The sequence below is a fragment of the Haliotis rufescens genome, unplaced genomic scaffold (genome assembly GCF_023055435.1).
Source record: "Haliotis rufescens isolate VD_foot unplaced genomic scaffold, xgHalRufe1.0.p SCAF_16, whole genome shotgun sequence".
In the NCBI taxonomy this organism is placed as follows: domain Eukaryota; kingdom Metazoa; phylum Mollusca; class Gastropoda; order Lepetellida; family Haliotidae; genus Haliotis; species Haliotis rufescens.
Window position 1 is genome coordinate 3,198,944 of NW_025963846.1, and position 18,918 is coordinate 3,217,861.

Here is an 18,918-nt window from a genome sequence, read left to right on the forward strand (position 1 = left end):
TTCTCCTCCAGGTATTAATTTACTTGGAATATTCCTAGTTGGCGCTAATGATAACTGGGATTCAGTTGCTGTTCCTTCGTCAAGTTTGGTTTCATAACTTTTCTTTTTGATTTTGATCTTTTGTAATACAAATTGCTAAAACAGAAACAAAACATTAACATCAACTATGAATAGTGCATATAATGTATCATATTCTTTAAATAATAATCATGTTCTTAAGTCCTGTTAAATAGAAATTTTACAGATAAGAAAAAAACATAATTTAGAATGTGAATACCCGGTGACCACGCGTTATAACCACTTGTACTCAACATTTTGTTGCCTTATTCAAACTTTATTGAGGATGTTTCAATAATGCATTAGTTGGTTGGGTACAATAGCAGTTAATGCGTTGGCTCGTCACGCTGGCGGCTTTGGTTCGATTCCCGTCATGGATCCAATGTGTCTGATGTATCACATCATGATATAGCCTGATATTACTATTTTTATTATTTGCCCGTGAAGAGATCACCCGTTTAATAAACATACAGCTTTATTACACATTGTGTAATACCAAAACGCGTGCTTATGTACTCTCGGAACACGTTTCACGAACAAATATTGAAAGCTCTCAACATCCCTTGGCGTATTCAACGACATTGTGTGTGGAGATGATAGATCACTGAGAGGAGCTTATGCACACTCGATGACCCCAGCAACCTTGTTGCTAGGCTGACGTCACATGGCATTGTTTCGCCGATGGATCTTGCAACAAAATTCAACAAATTACGTCATCGGGTATTGTGACGTCATTGTAAACTTTGAGGTGCAAGGCCCCGTTCCACAAGGCGATCGTACTCTAGCGCAACGACAGTCGTTAGTCTAAGTTAAATTATGTGAGTTGTGATAGCCTTAGCACTACGATAATTTTGTGGGACGAACGCCTGAATTCTAAAGCTGGACCTCGTGTAAAACCAATTTTATGAAACTCGTGAATAGTTGTGGTATCTGACTCGCTTTCGCTCGTCAGATACCAGAACTATTCACTCGTTTCATAAAATTGGTATTACACGGGAGCTCGTTTAGTATTCTATATTTACTACCATACCTTTGGCCATACTGCTTTCCGCACATGAAATATTCCAAAGAATCGATTGTGTGCTGCAACCTTCAAGCTTTTGAACATCCTGCATTTTGTGTTCGCGAAGTGCACACCATGGCACCGAGGTGTTGAAAGGCAGGCATGGACACAGTGCATCCAACTACGAACGTTGATAGATTTGTAAAAGGCACCGGTTCTGCCATCAGATGAGTACAGTGATTTTATCCTCCAAGGACAGTCTCCAAGAACACTGACAAGCATTATTGGAAACACCCGCAGTACCACAAAAACAAACTCCATCGTTAATTGCATCCATATGCTAGAATGATGTCTGCGTTGCAAACCACGTACGCATATGTGTACTAGAAACCTAATGGGCGTATAAAATATGTATAGTGGAATTTGGAATCTGTTTATGGTCGTAACGAGTATCGAAGTTAGGTTTTGCACGTATACCTTCACCTGATGACGATACCACCGTTTCGGAAACATAATATATAGATTACTGAACGAGCCTCCGTTCGATACCGTTTTTATTATGAGTGTATTTAGATACATTTTGAAATATACGAGTTGTAATAATAACGGAATCTAACGGAGACGAGTGTCGTAATATATTTATTGGCCACTTGAACATGATCGAACTTCAACGTTGAAAAAAATACTTGTTTTTCCTTTTTAGTATTGTTAACCTTCTCCCGTGTGTTTCAATATAATGTGTTGATTGTTCATTGATCTTGTGTGATCGCAATGATTTTCAGTGATCCATTCATTTAATTTTCACCGCGTTTTTTTGTCGTTCACGCACAATGGAATATGTTTCGGCATATAATCAAGAATGATCATTCTGACGTTTACGTCATATATTCAGTGCTTTTTGATACACGATAGATTATGTCCCCATGCCTGCTCGCTATTTGTCATTAGATAGGACAATAACGGGGATTAGGGTTACATTATATGACCTTTGCTTATTGTGTGTCATTGTGCTGGGCGGATGGTTTCTCATGCTTTTAGCCACTAAATGCCTGGTCCAGATTGGAGTCTGTACGGGGTGTCGTCATAAAGCAATGATGTTAATAAATGCAGTGTAAAACAACATGTACTCGCTCATATCACAGCGATATGTTCAACATGGAAGCGAGTGAGTGAGCGAGTTTTAGGTCACTTTGAACGTAAGTTCAGTTATATCAAGATGTGTCGGCTTTATGTGAGAGGGCTAGCCAGACTTAATGCAGGTCTTAAACGTTTAAGAAACCCACGAGCATGGGTATGATGTTGACGAACTTTGAAACCTTATTGAGAAGAACCGGGATTCGCAACCACGGCCATACGTTTCTGGCACCTAAAAAGGTTGTATAGCAAATCGACGTGCCTTGTATGTGTTCATTCTTTTGAAACATTTGATACGTCTATCCTTGACAGTATTGAATGATTATTCAAAACTGAACATTTGTTATCATGCTGCACGCTAGTCTCTGAAAAACAACGCCATTACCATATTATTATCCCCCGACACGAAGTGGAAGGGGGATAAATGAATATATCCGTCCGTCCTGACGTCTGTCCGTCACGTTTCGTTTCCGGAGCAGAACTCAAACACCATGAGAGATATCTTAACCACACTTGGCACACAGATAGGTATAGTGAGCTGGTGCCGTTTGATAGTTTGGGTTTTTTGATAATAATATTTTTTCAGGTTTTCCTGGCAACGTCTTTGACTTAGGATGAAAATGGCGGTAGTGCTCGTTTCTGGGGCTTGATAAACGTTAAATATTTCTTCACAAAACTTGGCACATAAATAGGTCTAGTGGTAAACTGGTGCCTTTTGGTAGTTTGTCTTTTTTCATATTTGTTTTTTCGAGTTTCCATAGCAACAACTTTGACTGAAAATGGAGGTAGTGCTCGTTTCCGGAGCAGACCTTGAACACCGTAAATATTTCTTCACCAAACTTGGCACATGGTTAGGTTTAGTGATGAACTTGTGCCTTTTGATAGTTTGTCTTTTCTCAAATTTGATTTTTCGAGTTCCCATAGCAACAACTTTGACTGAAAATGGCGTTGTTGCTTGTTTCCGGAGCAGATCTTGAAAACCATACAATATTTCTTCACCAAACTTGGCACATGGTTAGGTCTAGTGGTGAACTAACAGTGGCCTTTTGACAGTTTGGGATTTTTTCAGAATATTTCCTTGACAAGAAGCTGGACTTAGGCTCAAATACGTGCAGCATTCATTTCCGAAACATAACTCTTAAACCGTTTACACATTCTACAAAAAGATCTATGCAGGGTTGTCTGAGAACCGTTACCATAATTATCTAAGTGATACGCATACCACTTGACTTGAAAATTTAAAGCCCAGCATGGTCAAGTGTATTCAATGCTCAGTAGGGTCAAACCAAGGAAAGACCTAAAACTTGTAGGTTTTGATGAACACAAAATTGTAGAAAACTAAAAAGCATTGGATGAGATGGCCAGAATGCAGAATGAAAGACCTGGACACGTGGACACACCCTGTGGAGAACAGTCATGGTGATGGACTGTGATGGTGGCTCACTTGAATGTTCCATCACTCAATGCGCATTTTGAAGATGTGAAGAATGATACGTTTGTCGGTGTTTCACAAAAACTAGCATCAATGACTACAGTGAAAGAGACCTCCAAGGATATGAGGTCTATGCAGGAGACACTACACATGGTTTAGCTGTGTATGTGTTTCAACAACAGTGTCAATCTATGTGATGTAACTCGTCTCGAATTATTGAATACATTTCCTTTCTTGTTGGCATGTTCTGCATTGTTTGTGTGTATGTTCGTCCAAAATTGTCGTGGACACGGTGGTATTTTCACTTACTGATTTCATGCAGAAACTTCAGAATCTCTCCGAGCAGCTTGAATATGAATATGTCCCAGTTACGACTGGCGTTCAAAAAGTTTTGCAACTTGGGCATTTGTGTTTACACAAACAATGTCAACTTGTGTCAGGTGTGACAATAGTCATGACAACAGGTTGGCACGTGTCATAACAATTCCCAGACACAACAATAACTTAGATGTGATGGCTACATTCACCTAAGGGTGGTCACAATCATGGACTCTCTCAAACATGAACAACGCGCTGTGATAAAGTTCCTTACCAAGGAGGGATGCAAAGCAAAAGAAATCCATTATCCGTGTGTAAAGTTATGGGTAAGGATGCTCCTGATTAATCCACGTTGGTCTCTTCAGTTTAAGAGGGGTAGGGAGTCCATAGACGATGACCCAAGGTCAGACAGGCCTTCAGATGTCACCAAACCGGAAACCATTGCTGCTATAGAAAGAAGAATTTTGTCTGACCGACGAGTGAAAGTATCTGAACTTTCTAGGGAATTCCAAAATATCAGTTGGAACCATTGTTCATGAGCATCTTGGTATGTCCAGGGTATCTTCAAGATGGGTACCTAGAAACATCAGAGCTCAAGATCGCCATCAGAGAACTGAAAGTTGTCGAGACCTCCTGGATCTCTATACTGCTGATGAAGCCGGATTTCTTCCTCGTCTAGTGACAGGTGATGAAACAAGGATCCACGACTGGGACCCAGAAACTAAATTGGAATCCATGCAATGGAAGCACCCCAATTCTCCGCCTCCGAGGAAGTTTCGCACTCAACCATCGGCTGGCAAGGAAATGGCCACCATATTTTGGGATGCAAGAGACAAATTACTGATTGATTTCATGCCACTAAAAACTACAATCAATGGACAGTATTATGCTAATGTAATGAACGAATCGCGAAAATATATTCGCCAGAAACGCCGTGGGATGTTAACACGTGGTATTCTACTTTTGCATGCCAACGCTCCGGTTCACAAGTCGAGAATTGCACAGGCCGCCATATGTGAATGTGGATTCGAACAGTTAAATCACCCACCCTACAGCCCAGACTTAGCCCCCAGTGACTATTTCATGTTCCGGCAAATAATATCTGCCCTACGTTGAAGACGCTTCCAGGATGACGAGGACATAAAGGCTGACACAGAGGCGTGGTTAGAGGGCCAATCTGCAGATTTCTATAAAAGTGGTATTAAAATCTTGAAGGACAAATGGAATAAGTGTATTGAGGTGAATGGAGATTATATTGAAAAATAAAAGTGCAAAAGATATTCTCCGACTTGGTCTTATATTCAAGTTGCAAAACTTATTGAACGCCCCTCGTACTTTGGATGTCACCTGTGTGAAAAACTAAAAGTTTAAGTGTTCTTTAATGTGCAGAAAATGACTCAGCTCGATTACAACTCAATGTCTTTGAGCTACATTGGACTTGTTTACTGACTCCAGTCTACTACTAAGATCATCAGATGATTGGTGTTGTACTTCTCAGTACATTTTGTGATCACCCTTGCTCTCAATGATATCTGAGTAAAGTAAGAACTCCCTCACTTCTCTGATTATTGTTTAAGTAATAACACAACTCATCACAAATACAGTTACGTATTCTGTCATTAACTGCAGATGGCAAGAAACACAAGTAATAATCTTTTTAGTGCTTGCAATTAGGCCATTTACATAGGGCATCTTAGGGGAGATATCAAACAATACATAGTATTGACATGCGTCGTATCCCTCTTGTTGATTTCTTCAGTTGGACTATATAATTCCAATTCCGTTCGTCAAAGACATGGAACTCTATATAAATTCAGTTCAATACTTGTTCTTTAAACTTCCTAAAAGATAAATTCTTCTTTTTAGTGCTGAATATGTTGTGTTTGGTCGTCTATCTTTCAGTATATATTATGTAATTGTTCCTATACATGTGGGGCGGTGGGGGAGCCTAGTGGTTAAAGCGTTCGCTCGTCACGCAGAAGACCCGGGCTCGATTCCCGACATGGGTACAATGTGTGAATCCCATTTCTGGTGTCCCCCGCCGTGATATTGCTGGAATATTGCTAAAAGCGGCGTAAAACCATACTCACTCACGCACTCAATTGGTGATTGGTGAATGATGGGTTAAAATTCCATTTGCAGTATTAGCCTCCTTATAGGTCGAAGACTCGTGGATTTTGCCGGATATTAAGATACAGTTGCGAGAAGAACGGATGAGGCGAGGCGAGTCAACATATAAGTCCCCAATGTTTGGACCAGGAACGTGGCACATATTTGTCATTGTGATCGGCGGAGGGTTAGCGTTAATTTAATATAATAATTGCTGACCAATCTCATTAAAATCAGATCTTAGTTCTCGCTATCGCTAAACAAAGATCTGAGGTCCCATTACGGGTCACGTCAGAACGACCTTTCATCCAACCAATCAGAGCGTCGCTTACCAGATCGTGAAAGTGACAGTCGGAATGTGTTTTCTGATCATACAACCACGAAATATTTAACACGGGGTATTCCGATTGACAGTTACGGGTTTTATGATTATATCCATACAATCTATAAGCCATTCCAGAATGTTCTTCTTATCAGTTTTAACATTTTTAATCGAGAATACGTCAAAATATATTTCGAAAGTAGTCGCCAGTTTGAAACCAGGGTCAAAGCTCGAGAAAGCTGCCTTCTGATTGGCTAATGTCGAATTCTTGTCAGTCATTTCATTTGTCGGTCAAAATTAACGAAAGTTCGTTTTGATGTGACCCGTAATGGGATGTCCTCAGATCTTTGTTTAGCGTTAGCGAGAACTAAGGTCTGATTTTAATGAGATTGGATTGCTGATTGATGCCATTAACATTGCAATGTAATACACATACAGCAGTGTCGCGTGCGAGTTCTAAGTTACCAAACATACCAGCACAGGGCGACTCAACCTGGAGAACTAGTCATGTCACCAAATGAGTTAACGTGTTATTTATTTATGCGTTGACAATTTTAGTAAATTTGAAAAAAAGAGGGGCCTGAAGGGAGGGTAGTGGGTGCGAATCTGCAAATGATCTGTGCAGTTTGAGGTCGGGCCAAAGAAACTGATCACCTTGTTCAGTAGATCCATGAAAAGAAACAAAGACGGGTGTTAACGATATGATGATTATTTTAATGAAAACTGCAATGCAATATCGATAGTGAACTTGCCATAAGGCCGAGCGAAAGAGACATGGAGGTCAAAATAAAACATTACATTAACACGAGTCAAACAGAGTCCACTCAAAAGGTGCTCATAAAGTCAAATCATGTGACAAGGCATATCCTTAGTAGCGTGTGTCCTGCTGGGGAGCCGTGCAGGTAGCAAAAGCATCGTTAGTCCCCTCGGTCCCTAGTGTGGTGGCCTAACTTTGGTTGCTGGCGATCTATAACCCGTTTTTATATTGTGTTGTTGAATTGTACCTTATTCTTTCATATACTCTCAAACTAGTTTTAACTAAAATCTGTGATACTCTAGTTATTGTACTGTCCTTTGTCGACAGGTTTTATAGTTCAGTTTTGTGTTTCATGAATATATAACTTGATTTAGTCACGATATGGCTGAAATATTGCCGATGTGACTATAAACCATAACTCACTCACTCACTCACTAGTAGCGTGTGTGACCACCCCCTGCATCAAAGCACGCCAAAATACGTCTCCTCCGCCGTCACGTACCGGTTCCGCAAGTGGATTGTCCGGATGTAGCGGTCATCAACTGGCGTTGTGACCCTTGGTCCATCTTGGACGGTCTTGTGTCTGGCCTGTTTGCTGATAACGGCTCAACAAGTTACTGATACTGATTTGACTGCGGTTAAAGATTCTTGCAATGTGCCCTTGAGAGGCCCCCATATCGGCCCCCCTCTTGTGTGAGTCTCGGCATTTCTATGAGTGAGTGAGTGAGTTGGGTTTAACGCCGCTTTAACAGTATTCCAGTTATATCGCGGCGTGTCAGCTTAATGTGGGAGGAAAGCCCGAAGTGATGTAGGTCTCAAACGTTTACCACTTCGGTGAAACCCACGAGCACGGGTATGGTGCAGACAAACCTAGAAACATAATCGGGGCGAACCGGGATTCGAACCCACGATCATAGGTTTCTTGCGTGCCCAAGGGACGCAACTCTGCACAGCGAATCGCGGCGCCTTAGACGACTGGGCCACCCGTGCCCCCGGTATTTCTATGATGTTCTTATTGATGCTGCATCCTTACTCTGCCCCACGCCGGTATTTATGCAACAATCATGCACGAACATTTTTTATCAGTTCCCCAAAATCCTGTTTTTCCCATTTTTCATGACTGCACGAAATTCACTGAATCCTGCAAAAAGTGACTCTCATGTATGTACACGGAGCGTTTTGCTGAATGTTTTCTGATAACGTTCTAAAATATCCCACCGTCTTGAATGCAGATAAATCTTAATTTACAAGTGATATGTATGTATGTATGTGTGTATGTATGTATGTATGTATGTATGTGTGTGTGTGTGTGTGTGTGTGTGTGTGTGTGTGTGTGTGTGTGTGTGTGTGTGTGTGTGTGTGTGTGTGTGTGTGAATGTGCTCTATGTACTTTCTCAGTATTCACCGGATGAAGGAGCAAGAAGTTGCAGATGGAGCTTTGACAATATTAGAAGCCATATATATCCCATCGTCGAATGTGTAGTTATTTTCAACCTGTTGGGGTTCCGGGTCAAAATAGGTCAAATGTTTGTCTTGGAACTGATAAACTGAAAATGGAGTCGTCACAATGTTTGCCTGGGCGTGACATTGTTTGTCTTGGAACTGATAAACTGAAAATGGAGTCGTCACAATGTTTGCCTGGGCGTGACATTGATTTGTCGAGTATTTACAGGCACTGATAAAGTTGGAATATTGCTTAATGCGGCATTGGACAATATTCACTCACGTATTTATCTATTTCAGTTCTTAATGAGATATAGCAGCACAGTAACTTTTTGTCGCTGGTGTATTCAGAAAAACACAACAGTTTCTTAAAAAACCCTTTACAGTGTACATGTATTATGACACCACACATCTCCTTTATGTCGTCTACCATCCAAATAAAAGATGATGTGCTTCACATATTTTATTCTGGTTTTCGAGTTTTAGTGGATTATTTATCGGAAGTGTTTTTCGCGATCCCGGGCCGTCACGGGATTGAATGCCATGTCACCATTATACAGGAAACCTGACCATGTTCTGCTAGATATTGTACCTAAAACCAGGGAGTTGTTACATACCATTAGTGTCAGCGGAGAATCCATCGATCCTGCAAACACCTATAATAATATTTCGACCTAATTTAGTGGAAACCTCTTAAATATAACATGGTAAATAACTTGGCTTTCACAGATTATTCCAAGTGTGGGAAAGTTTAAGACTGACGTGGTTGTATGTTCACTGCGCAACTGGTGAATCGAAGTGCAGCCGAAAATCATACACTTAAAGTCAAATCCTTACAGGTACAGCTTTATATATCATCAAAATGTGACTTAATAACCATGTTTATTACTTGCCCGTGAAGAGATCACCCGTTTAATAAACATACAGCTGTATTACACATTGTGTAATACCAAAACGCGTGCTTATGTACTCTCGGAACACGTTTCACGAACAAATATTGAAAGCTCTCAACATCCCTTTGCTTATTCAACGACATTGCGTGTGGAGATGATAGATCACTGAGGGGAGCCTATGCACGCTCAATGACCCAAGCAACCTTGTTGCTAGGCTGACGTCACATGGCATTGTTTCGCCGATGGATCTTGCAACAAAATTCCACAAATTACGGCATCGGGTATTGTGACGTGATTGTAAACTTTGAGGTGCAAGGCGATCGTATTGCAGCGCAACGACAGTCGTTAGTCTAAGTTAAAGTATGTGAGTTGCGACAAGAAAACATTGATGCAGAGCATCAAAGTTCCCCGCCATATGTGATGCCTTACAAACGCATAATTATGATGTTACTGAAAGGCATGAAGGAGCATAATTATATAAACCACAAATAACACAACGCTGTTGTGGAACAAAATATTATTCATTTTGAGTATTTGGCAATACAGATGATCCATTTGCATAGGGTAGGTCTATTTATAAATAGTTTCTTGTTTAACGCCGCACTCGGCAGTATTCCAACCATATGACGGCGGTCTGTAAATAATCCAGTCTGGACCAGATCATCAAGTGATTGACACCAAGAGCATCGAACTACGCAATTGGAATATGATGTTATGCATCGACCAAATCGGCGAGCCTGACTACCCTATCCTGTTCGTCACCTCTTACGGCAAGCATTGGTTGCTGAAGACCTATTCTAACCTGGGTCTTTGTTTAAAAAGTAGATCGAAGGAAATGGAAGCAATTTCTGGCACAAATGTAAACATGTGGAAATAGTATCAAAACTGCCAACAACATTGGCAGATGCACATACTCAAATAATAGATCACATTCTTTTTACACTTGGCATTTGGTTATAATAATGTAAATGAAAATACTAAGTGCTCCATATGGCAAAAAAGTCATACTAGATAAGGTCTTTTTGTCACAACCATAGATGCACATTCTCAGAATATCATCACGTAGTTGGAGAACATTTCAATACCGGGACTAATCAATAACGGAGATTCCTCGTCTCTTGTTTTACGTTTTTTGGTCAGTTTCTTTTTTGTATTTCTTTCTTTCAAAGAATAGTAATTGGGATCATGATGATTTGAGTTACTTGGTCTCTTTCTATGTACTGTTTTTTTTTTTATCCAGTGTCAGTTACTGTTGTGGAATGTGGTTTACTTGTACCAATGACTGGTTTGAGTTTTATGATGATGATTGATTAGTTTGTCGTTTAACGCCGCACTCAGCAATATTCTAGCTATATGACGGCGTTCTGTAAATAATCGAGTTTGGACCAGACAATCCAGTGCTTAATATCATGAGCATCGATCCACGCAATTGGGATCGATGCCATGCAACAACCAAAGCCTGACCACCAGATCCGTTTGTCGCCTCTTACGACAAGCATAGTCGCCTGATATACTGTTTTGATGTAACAGTTGGTAGGTTTGTTGTTTAACGCCGCACTCAGCAATATTCCAGCTATATGACAGCGGTCTGTAAATAATCGAGTTTGGACCAGATAACCAGTGATTGACAACATGAGCATCGATCAATGCAATTGGGATAAATGACATGCATCAACCAAGTCAGCGCGCCTGACCACCCGATCCCGTTAGTCGCCTTTTACGACAAACATAGTCACCTTTTACGGCAAGCATGGGTTGCTGAAGACCTATTCTACCCCGGAATCTTCACACATCCATACTACTAAACATAGGTAAAACCGCTTGTCCATTCGGTTCAGTCTGACCCAAACCATTCCGCTGATGAGAGTCAAATAATGCATACGAATCAAAATCCGTAAACATTGCAATGGAGACATCATTAAAAGTTACCAAAAGTGGATAGGGATATCAATATTGCTTGTTGAAATTTGAAATTCTATGAAATTTGTTTTCCCTGCTTCAATATTTGGAGCACCTTTGACGGAGCTATAAAACTGATCTGTTATGTAGACAATATCGCTTGAGGCAGTGGCTGCTGGGAGCTGATTATGACCTAAATACCACTCATAGCCTTCGGTGTTAACTATGTGAATGTAGAGAGCTGTGCCTTCATCCAACAGATTATCGAGGTCAGTGGAACACGGTACAAACGCAAATAGATTTGAGTCATGGGACACAAAATATTTGAGTGACCACAGCTACGGCTGTACATTGAATTTCATTAAACGGTTGAAAAATACTACAGCCTTGATGCAAATTCGCCGACACACTACTCCTATTTTGCTTTGACTTTGCTACCAAACGTTTCGCATGTGGCTATGTGCGGTGCACTGATAAAAAAAACACACACGGGGAACTGGGTTAATTCAAAATACGGAACATAACTATTCCAAATATTTCGAGTGAACATGAGCATCCAAGCAATCAAAAGTGTGGTACATGTATGTAGAATGTGGAATTCAGCCATTATCATTTAAATTGAGATGTCGTCGTTGTTCATGAATAAGCATATTCAGAACATATTTTATATTATGCTGTTTTTTTACGATCTCCGGAGTACAGTTCTTCTTTTCTACACACCGTGAAAATAAGAAAATGAGTCCTTGAGGAAAAGAGGACATCGGATTTCACATGAATGGTTTAATAATGTCAGCTAATGACCAGAAACGGTCAGATGCATCAATTAACTACATAAAGACGATTTTGAAGTATCTCTTAATGCTGGAAAAGAATAGCATCAACATTCCACGCACATGATTTGTAGGTTTTGTTTCCGTAAATGCGTGGCTTGGAATTTCAAATAAACCAACATGTCGACGGGGAAGAATAACCTCAGCGCTACGATAATTTTGTGGAACGGACGCCTGAATTCTAAAGGTGGACCGTTGTATGGTATTAAATTTATACGTTTCAACTTTTGACGTGTTTGAAGTATTATTCTATTAAACTCAATTGGATTATGCCGTGGATCGTGTAGGTGTCAGCCTATTCACACTCAACAGTATAATTCTAAAAACGTTATAAATGGCATGTAATAAATAAAATACTAAACTCGCTTCCGTGTAAAACCAATTTTATGAAACTCGTGAATAGTTGTGGTATCTGACGAGCTTTCGCTTAATTGGTATTACACGGGAACTCGTTTAGTATTCTATATTTATTATATACTTCAGTGTGAAAGACGGAGTTATCTGAAGTTGAGAAAATTGATATTTTCACTGCAGTGAACACAACACTTGATATTTCACAGTGAACATGACACTTTGACGGAGCTATTGTCATGCAAGAGACGCCTCCCCTTAAACAGTGTCACCCTTTATGGTCAATGTCAAGCCCGTTCACAAACTGTTGACGTCCTTTTAACGTTAGTTCCACATTGACAAGGCAAAATAATGACAGACGATCATTTATTGAGTTAATATCACTTCTTGACGTTTATTATTCTCTCGTAAATTTCTCATTTAACTCGACATTGAGACTGTTCGTTTCGCAAAGCTCGTTACTGGGATAAAGGCGATATTTTCACGAGTGGCTACGCCACATGTAGATCACAACGAGCATGAGTGACAGAAGTGTTGCAACGTTTTGTAACCGAAGTCGCTTTTACATTGTTACCTTATTGTCGGATGTAAAGAAAATCGAGTGAACACTCATCCTTTGACCGGGGTAATGATAGTTTAAGGCGCCCGTGGAGCCTAGCTGGAATTCGGCACTATATAATTAGATGATTTTTATATTAGTTTTAGTAATGACACATCTTGTATTTACTGAGTAGCATAGAATAAGTAATGTTTAAATACAATTGTCATTTAGGATCATATAACATGTAGCTCACCACGTTTTCCTATTTAAGTTCTCACACACACCTGTCACCAATTCGTCGAGATGTCTGATTCCTGGTGAAGTCTCAGCACCTGGGCATACCCAATACTCCATCAAGAGGGAGACGTAGCCGTCGCCGACATCTTCAAGAACGACGACGACAGTATCAGCTCATATGACAGCAGTACAGGCGCACTCCATACTGCTTTTAATGAAACAGAGAACCACGGGACACTGCGAATTCACGGCAGACAAGAGCGAGTGCAGCATAAACCATGTACCTACAGTGCCAATCTCGATGGTTGATAGGATAGATAGGATAGCGAGTATTTTAGTCCCTGACTGGCATCTTATACTGGCACGATGTCCCTGTCTGTCTACAACCCAGTGTATCTCCGACATGCACCTGGGATGAACCCCTTTGTCTTTCCAAGGTTCCTCTCATATCCATCACCAGCTTTCTAACAGACCCCTTGCAGGCCACAGACCGCCACAGCTCATCCTATACCACATGATGCCAAAGTTTTTCCTATGCTACACGCCATTACAGTGCCACCGCAAGTGGACAACAGTGAAGGTGCGTGTGGTATACATAAGGTATATATGTATGAAACGTTACAAGTCATGACTGTGGTAATCACACTTAGCATCACATTACTATTTGTGCAGATAATTCGCGAACACTTGATACTGGAAAGTTGAAGCCGACCAATGTGGCCCCGTGCGACAACGTATATAAATGGATCACACACCCAATAGCCACTGACCCTTAAATCAGCATAGCAGTTTTCGCAATAGCGAAAAGGATGCAACAATTATTCCGATTTCAAAGATTGACCGATAGTTTACTATAAGGTCACATGCTACATACGTGTAAATCAAGTCATTTCTTAGTTTAAAAAGAAGAAGATATGAGCGCCCAGCCAATTTGACTTCCGAGACACTTTTGAAACATTTACATCGTAGTAAAAATAAAATGTTTATGTTGACAATAACAATAATGTGTGTTAGAATAAAATGTACAAGGTTCTCCCGATTGATACGATTCACCCATGCCACATACACCGCACCGCACCGCACCGCACCGCACCGCACCGCACCGCATCGCACCGCACCGCACCGCACCGCACCGCATCGCATCGCATCGCATCGCACCGCACCGCTCCACTCCACTCCACTCTATCATACATGACATGACAGTGTAATCTTTTTACATAAATATATGTTTATACATACGGCAGCATGCTTATACTCAAGTATATACTGTGGACAATCCTACGTAGGTGAAACATTCCGCCCCATCAACACCAGAATCAAAGAGCACAAAACTTCAACCATCAAATCAGACAGTAAATCAGCCATCTCGGACCATATCAGCAAAAGCACCAATCACACCATCAACTGAGAAAACGTCCAAATCCTCAATGACTTTCACAAAAAGAAAACTGACAGAAGCAGACCAAATTATCCACCACAAGCCATAAATCAACTGCAATTAAGGTTACTATGAACGTATTAAGCTGTAAGCACCACACTTACAATGTATGTATATTTAGCCCTGTTAAATTGGCTCCCTGTCTTATTGGCTTCCTGTGGCGGTCGGTCATCATATTGGTGGATATAGCTTTGGGTACTGTGTTATTTATAGGATAACTGACTGAGTGATGCTTTTAGCAATATCCCAGCAATATCAAGGCGGGGGACACCAGAAATGGGCTTCACACATTGTACCTATGTCGGGAATCGAACCCGGGTTTTCGGCGTGACGAGCGAACGCTTTAACCACTAGGCTACCTGACCGCCCCTTGTATAGGATAAAACACGTCCGAGGGTTGTTATGATATAAACCCGCATCCCGAGGGAAGGGGTTTTAAATATCATAACAGCCCGAGGGGAAGTGTTTTATCTTACTTATAAACCGATTTTGAACCTTAAAACAACATTTATAAACATTTTTATGTTTCGAACATACTTTCCATGAACCTTAGGAAACGGGCGTAAAATATGTGTTGCTGGCGTACGGATCTTGAAAAGGACATTCTAAAAGGCAGTGCGGCGTAACAACACCTCTGTAGCATTGTGATACACTCACTGGGCTACAGATAAGAAAGGTTGCGAGTTCGATCCTCGGCAATATAAAGAAAACATTTGTCTTTTGATTTTACATTTCATTACATGTTACAATCTGAACGAAAGTTATATTAATAAAATACCCAGGAAATTATATAAAATCCCTGGGATATTATAACACATTATATAGCAAATATGACTTGAATATCCTCTAAAATCCCGGGGATATTATATAAAAACATTACAACGTCCCTGTTTATGAGATTTAACCCGACTGGAGAACAATAGGATGACGTCACCGGGGGTTTATAAAATCAGGTAAATGAAGCATGATCCTTTGCAGTGAAAGTGTAAATAGTTATATCATGCTTAAGACGCTAGACGAAGCTGGTTATTCCGATGTTGTTTTGGGTGTTATGAATTAGTCGTGTGAAAGTATTTCTTTCTGTCATTAAACAACATTTTTGACTGCGTGGGTTACGATTGGTACTGAATGGCTGATTTGAAAGGTAACAATCATGGTCATTTTAGAAAGATATGTTGAAAGATATCTTTCTTGGGACATAACAGTGTATATAAATATGCAATTGCTGAATATTGATGTCACAGTTTCAGAATGGCTGCCGAACCAGGAAGGTACACTAAAAATGAATATAGCCGCATCGTGTCCGGAATACCGCCTCACGCACTGCCTCAAAACAAGTAGTACAATCTTTGAAAAAGGATCTCGCTCACAACTTTAGTAACAGAATATACACGAACTAACTGGCTCACACAGGAGATATCGCTTGGGTGTGATCAAGCGATATCTACATTGTAGGTTGCTGCAATGAATTGAATCGCAATGCTTTATAGACCATTGTGACGTCATTGTTACCGTGACGTCACAATCAAATGACATCACTAATGGCTCCTCTACTGAAGTACGTTTTACACGTAAGACGCTGCTTCTTACTGTCTACAGACCGTAATCATATTGCTGGAAGATTGCTGACTGGCGTCAAACAAACCAAACCTTGTGAATTTGTGTCACATATTGTTAACGTTACAATCGCTTCGAACAATTGCTGTTACGACACAGCATCGTTGTAGGATCCTTGAGCACAATCTACATTATAATAATAAGAGTATGAGATTTGATTCGTTTATTTCATCATATGTCACACAATAAATATTTTATATATATACAAATTGCATAGCGTTGCATGTAGCACTTAACGATGATATGTACACAAATAACATCAATCAATCAGCACATTGGCGACGGGAACATTCCAGGATACGGGTATCCCGGATAGACAGGCATCATGCGAGGGCCGCCGGTAAACGGAAGTGGCATGGCGCCGGGCAAATAGCCATATCCGACAGCAGACATCGAGGCAGCCATGGTGTGGGCGGACATATCGGGATAACGGGATTTGCTACGTGCCCTCTTGTTCTGGAACCAAACCTGAAGCACAAGGAGAGATTTAAGATGATTATTTAGGGTAAACAATCGTATGATATGTTAAATATTATATTAACACAGTGGCGGACTGTTTGTCTCTAAGTAAAAGCTTGGTCACTGCATACTCCTTTTTTCATTAGTTTCGGTTGTCGGATAACTCGAAGTATTCACGTAGAATCTTTAACTTCGACATAACGGTGTTTTACTGTATTTAGTGTTCACTTTCACTGATGCTCAGGAGAAATACTTTCACTGATGCTCAGGAGAAATACTTTCACTGATGCTTAGGAGAAATACTTTCACTGATGCTCAGGAGAAATACTTTCACTGATGCTCAGGAGAAATGAGTATTTTCTACAAACGCTGCAAACGACTTCATATTTTACCGATTAATGTACTATTTGTGGATCGCACTTGAACTTAAACTGTATTTACCTTTATCTTCTTGACGGGTATTTCCAGCTCAGCAGACATCTTTTCTAGAACATCGTAGTCTGGGTATTTGTTGTCTATGAAGGCTTTCTCCATGGCTCGGACCTGATTCGGGGCGTAACATGTGCGGCCGCCAGGTGCTCGGGCTCTCTTGTTGGCCATCGGAGATTTGACTGGAGATGGTGCAGAATGGAAAGACTCGGATGGACTTGGGACAGGACTGGCGATTGGACTCGCGTTGCTGTACACACCACTGGAGGTGAGACTGTTGGCTGGACTGGTTTGGTCCCTGATGCTTGGTGGAGAACAGCTTCTAGAGTCATTGCCTTCATCTGAAAGATACAAGCAAATAATTAGCATTTCAGCCAGTACCATTTTGTATTTTCCTCAAGAATAAGATCGATTATGTTGAATCTGTTGGACATATTCCCCAGGACGTTTTTGTTATTCATTATACAGTCAGCATGATTGAATGATACTCATGTTGCAGTTATATTAGTATAATACTATTTTACCGACCAATTATGTTGTAGTATTTGTTTCATAACTTAATGTGACAACTGTTGATGACTTACCATCGCTTTCGTCGCTGTTTGACAGTACCCTGTTGGTATCATTTTGATGCTGCAGTGTCATCGCGTGGGATGGCAGGTGTGAGAAAACCGGGGGTTGATACGGCAGGAACCCTGGGTACGTAGATGGGAACATGATGGGTGGTAACTGGGTATGGAGTGGGGTGAAACTACCGGCTGGTGGAAGGGCATGATAGAAAGACATTGCCGGACGGGGGTAATCACTGATCAATGGACTTGAGTGGGCAAAAGAGTGTTCCTGTTGGACGAGAGGCCGTCTTGCCAAAGCTGGCCGGGTGTCAGAAGCTGACATGTCGACTTTATTACTACTGTTTCCTGCTGATGTGTCGTCTGCTGAGGAATCTAGCGCGATGTGGAGAGCGTCTGTTCCACTGTCATCCGAGCTCAGGCTGTCTTCTGTTTTGGAAAACTTGATGATATCAGTGACGCTGAAACGGGTGGTCTGTGGACGGGCTGGCACGGCTTGTGTGTTGGTAACAGGGACAGATGTTTCTTCTTGGGGGAACAGACATCTCACAGGCTTCTGGATGGGCACTTGGTTTGTCTGAAGTATGAAAAATAAACGTTTTGTGAGTATGGAAGCAATATCTTTATACATATTTAGAGGCTGTCTCATTGAAAACATGGATTTCATCGTCTTTATTATTCTTTCAATGTGATGCTTAAATGCAGATGCTAGTATATTTACCAAGTAAGACACAGTGAAACTACTGCTTTTAAGTACTTTTTTCGATTCTGTAATTTAAAAAAAACCTAAAAAGCATTGAACCCTCTTTTTTAAGATATAATGGATTTGTTCGAAACAACACTCACCTTCAAAGAATCCATCTCTCGATATGTGTAGTTCGGCTGCTGGGGTTGTCTGAATCTGAATCTTCTGGTTATCCTTGATGTTACTACAGTGGGATCGGGGTGTATATGACCTGCCGTTCCTGTTTGGAGGTTTAAATACCCACACCCTTGTTGTAAAAGCATGGCTACAATCAAAGGACTTATAGAATCACAGTTAACTATCTAAACACATCTATTGTCCCAGTAGACTTTTGT

The 18,918-nt window shown here is 40.8% G+C and overlaps 1 protein-coding gene across 1 annotated transcript; it reads right to left on the reverse strand.

Moving 5' to 3' along the window:
* Positions 1–16,648: 16,648 nt before the first annotated feature.
* LOC125380942 (homeobox protein vent1-like) lies at positions 16,649–18,699 on the reverse strand. The gene is made up of 4 exons (XM_048396713.1): positions 18,685–18,699; positions 17,854–18,415; positions 17,282–17,610; positions 16,649–16,849 (listed from the first exon to the last, which is right to left on the reverse strand). Exons 1-4 carry the CDS (start codon positions 18,697–18,699, stop codon positions 16,649–16,651), a joined length of 1,107 nt encoding a protein of 368 aa, XP_048252670.1.
* Between the last annotated feature and the right edge of the window lie 219 nt (positions 18,700–18,918).